The sequence below is a fragment of the Anneissia japonica genome, unplaced genomic scaffold (assembly GCF_011630105.1).
Source record: "Anneissia japonica isolate Jap-2015-1 unplaced genomic scaffold, ASM1163010v1 scaffold199_len4679917_cov187, whole genome shotgun sequence".
NCBI lineage: Eukaryota > Metazoa > Echinodermata > Crinoidea > Comatulida > Comatulidae > Anneissia > Anneissia japonica.
Window position 1 is genome coordinate 4,316,295 of NW_022686322.1, and position 3,483 is coordinate 4,319,777.

Here is a 3,483-nt window from a genome sequence, read left to right on the forward strand (position 1 = left end):
ATATATATATAATCCAGTAATGCTATAATTTTATATAAATCTTGAAAATTAAAGAGAAATATATATATTGGACACAATTAAAATCACACCGCATCTTGCAGTCTATCAAGAGCCAGACACAGACATTTTGAATATTTAAAAAAATACTCCTCTCAAACAATCCTATAGAGGGCAGCCTAGTTATAAAAAAATTATGACATCTATACAGGGCGTACGTACAACACCCCTTGCTATAAAGTATGGTCAAAGAGGGCGTTGTTGTGATGCCATACGACTGGAAAGGGTTAACGGTGCTACGCAGCAACTGGAGCTTAGAAGTATCCATAGGGGGAAACTAAAACAATGAAGAGGGTTAAAAACAGTACCTTAAGGAGAAAGTATCTCTAAGGGGAAACTAAAACGACGATAAGGCGAAATCATAGACAAAAGAGTTTCCCCTTAGGAGCCGAATAAAGGAATTTATATATATCTTCTGATCTCTGTTATTTGCAATGCATTTATTCAAACAAAGTGTCTCTTACGTGGTGCTGGTGTTGTAACATGAATGGTTGTCGTTGATCCTGGGGTTGCTGTTGAAGAATGAAGAAATGTTGTTTTAAATAAATTTTATTTTATTTTATTTATTCATTGCATCAAAAATGCATTTGAACTAAATGTCCCCTACAATAAAAAGTTAAAACAATACATAAATACAATAGATATAATATGGAATAGATATATTAAATATTAACAACATAACAATGTTAATTCTTATATATAGGAACAGATGATCATACACAGCAAAACAATAATTACACTATATGGTAAGTACAGTTGTAGGAATAGTTCATTTTTTACAATTTAAATGCTTTAAAAGCTTTACAGATATCTTTTAACCAAAAAAAAAAAAGAGTTACACAAATGACAAAATAAAGCTCTATCTGCACTTTAAAATTTAGTGACATACAAATGTGATATGTCCATATTTGGGTGTATAATGGCATCATCCTGCCCATATTTGAAGACACTACAAAAATTAGTCACATAACATTTGATAATGTGGACTGTAATCATTACTTTCGCAATCCTCTTCATCACTGTGATCGGCACATTCATAACGTCCGTTGCACACAAGATTACGGTGATACAAGCAAGAGCCATCCGAACATTCATGAGCACAATGAGGAGTGGTTGGCGATGTGGAATGCGAGACAGTAGTAGGTGGACGTGTAGGGTGACTGGTTGTTGTATATTCCTCAGTTGTAGTTCTGACTGTACTTGCTGGCTCAGGCACTATGAATTAAAAAGAACAGAAGTAAATAGGGGAACAAATGAATGATAGGATATGAAAAAAATGAGTAACATCTAGGCCTATGCTACATAGTATAGAGTGCTAGGTAGGTCTACAGGTAAGCCTTGCTATGGGAGGAAATTGTTTGTCATAAAATAAAAACATACACTCCTCTCATTATCAGATGAATATTTTTGTGTAAAAAAACGATGACAAAAAGTGCGAAAAAAAATTTCTAAATTACTACTTTATTGGTTTTTTAAAAAAAATTTCAATGCAGTGCTCTTTCGAGTATTTTTGGACTTTCTTTGCATATATGCAGCTACCTCCATTTTGTATCTTTTTGTTTTTGTAGTTTTTGTTTGTATATGACATATTTTTATTATAATTTTGTAATTAGGCCAAAAACAAAGTATTTGGAGCTGCTCCTTGGTACAACAACAAGCGGACCATAGATTATTTGGTCAGGTGGGCATTGGTAATATTGGTGATATTCGTTTTGGCCTTATTGTGTAAATCATTAGAAATTTATTTATTTATTCAAATACTGTACTGATTTTTAATGAATTAAAAAAAACAACTTACTACAGCGTGGACAACACTCTCCTGTAGGTGTGTGTGGAGCCATACCCTATGTAAAATGAACAAAGCAGTAGTAATCTTACGCTCTTTACAAACTACAAAGGTTTATTTGACAAATAACTGTGATTCACTTTCTTCTATACATGTAATATGACATCATCATACTCATCTATGGGCAAATCACACAAAATCTTTCTCATAAAACTTGTTATTGTGGACAGAGTCTCAGATAATAATAATAAATAATATCAAATAATAATAATAATATAATAATAACAATAACTATAATAATAATAATAATAATAATAATAATAATAATAATAATAATAATAATAATAATAATAATAATAATAATAAAATAATAATAATAATAGTTCAATCTTGCTATTTTTTGCCAAAAGCACAATGCACTTTAAATAAGAAATTAAAATCCGGAATTAAGAAAAATATGAATTAAACAAGATGTAATCAGACATGGAAGACAACTTGTAATTATATTGGTGTATTTCTGAGCTATTTTATCAACTTACTACTAATAGCTGTCTGTAAATATGCACAAGTGTGAAGGATTAAATACTTCAATCGAATCTGGGTGGTTGTTACCACGACTTTAGCTGAGGGAGGTGTGGCTGAGGGAGGTGTGGCTGAAGGAGGTGTGGCTTATGGCTTTTAGCGAGCAGAATGAGGCTTAGTTTTGTGCTGGTGATACCTGGTGATACGCCTGTGACGGTGCATGATGACCAGGTCATCCTGGCCTAGATATCAGTCTAGGCCTATAGCGTTAAATTTTATAATATGAATTGGCCTAGTGGGCCTACATTCATCTTTTTGAATATGTTTGATTAATACAATTGTGACATATACTGTCTCAGTGGCGAGCAATCCTGCAAAATATACAAGAAAAGGCGTATGGTACAGTACGTTCGAAATGGATGATTGTTTTATCATCTTCCCTCCTACATTTTCCATACCAAACAAAGAGCAGAATTAAGCAATGACATAATGATTATATGAATATGACTGGGCCAGAAAGGGAACAAGATGCTCCATGGGTGAAAAGTAAAACAAATCACCTTCCTTCGTGAAATATTCTTGGATTATTAACATATAAATATAAGGGAGAGTGACGGACAATGATGCTGTACGTCCGTAGACCAATAACTGAAGGCAATTGTCTATTTTTAATTGACTTATTCTTAGAAGACTAAGTATTAGACCATAGATAGCATGTTTTCATTTTTTTCTGTGATAACGGCCTAATCACTATCCCTAAAATACAGTAAGACTAACTATTATGTAATATAATTTTACTCTGTGTAGGTCTCATAAAATGATAAATTCCAGGGAATTCTAATTTTGTAAAATATAATTCACCAACACAGGGACAACTTTATTATTTTTGTTTACACTGGTTGTATGGTACTGTATTTTGTTATGCTGTGTGATTACCTGCTGGCCACTCTCTGTCAAAGAGTTTGGAATAATGACGCACTACAACTGAAATTATGCATGACATCACCATAAGGATCCACACCTCCCTTGGCTGAAGTCGTGGTATTTTCCCAACAAAACCTTAATGGCCCGGCTGGTTAAGGTGTCTACATAGACAGCAGAATGTCCCAGGTTTGAAA

The 3,483-nt window shown here is 33.1% G+C and overlaps 1 protein-coding gene across 1 annotated transcript in view; it reads right to left on the reverse strand.

Annotated features, from left to right (window-relative positions):
- LOC117114744 (mucin-17-like) overlaps positions 1 to 3,483 on the reverse strand; it is a 60,315-nt gene that overhangs the window by 29,781 nt on the left and 27,051 nt on the right. Inside the window, exons 18-20 of the mRNA XM_033258437.1 lie at positions 1,856 to 1,901; positions 1,057 to 1,272; positions 522 to 569 (exon numbers count right to left, since the gene is read on the reverse strand). Coding sequence (XP_033114328.1) covers positions 522 to 569; positions 1,057 to 1,272; positions 1,856 to 1,901 — 310 coding nt within the window. The remainder of the gene's footprint in view (positions 1 to 521; positions 570 to 1,056; positions 1,273 to 1,855; positions 1,902 to 3,483) is intronic.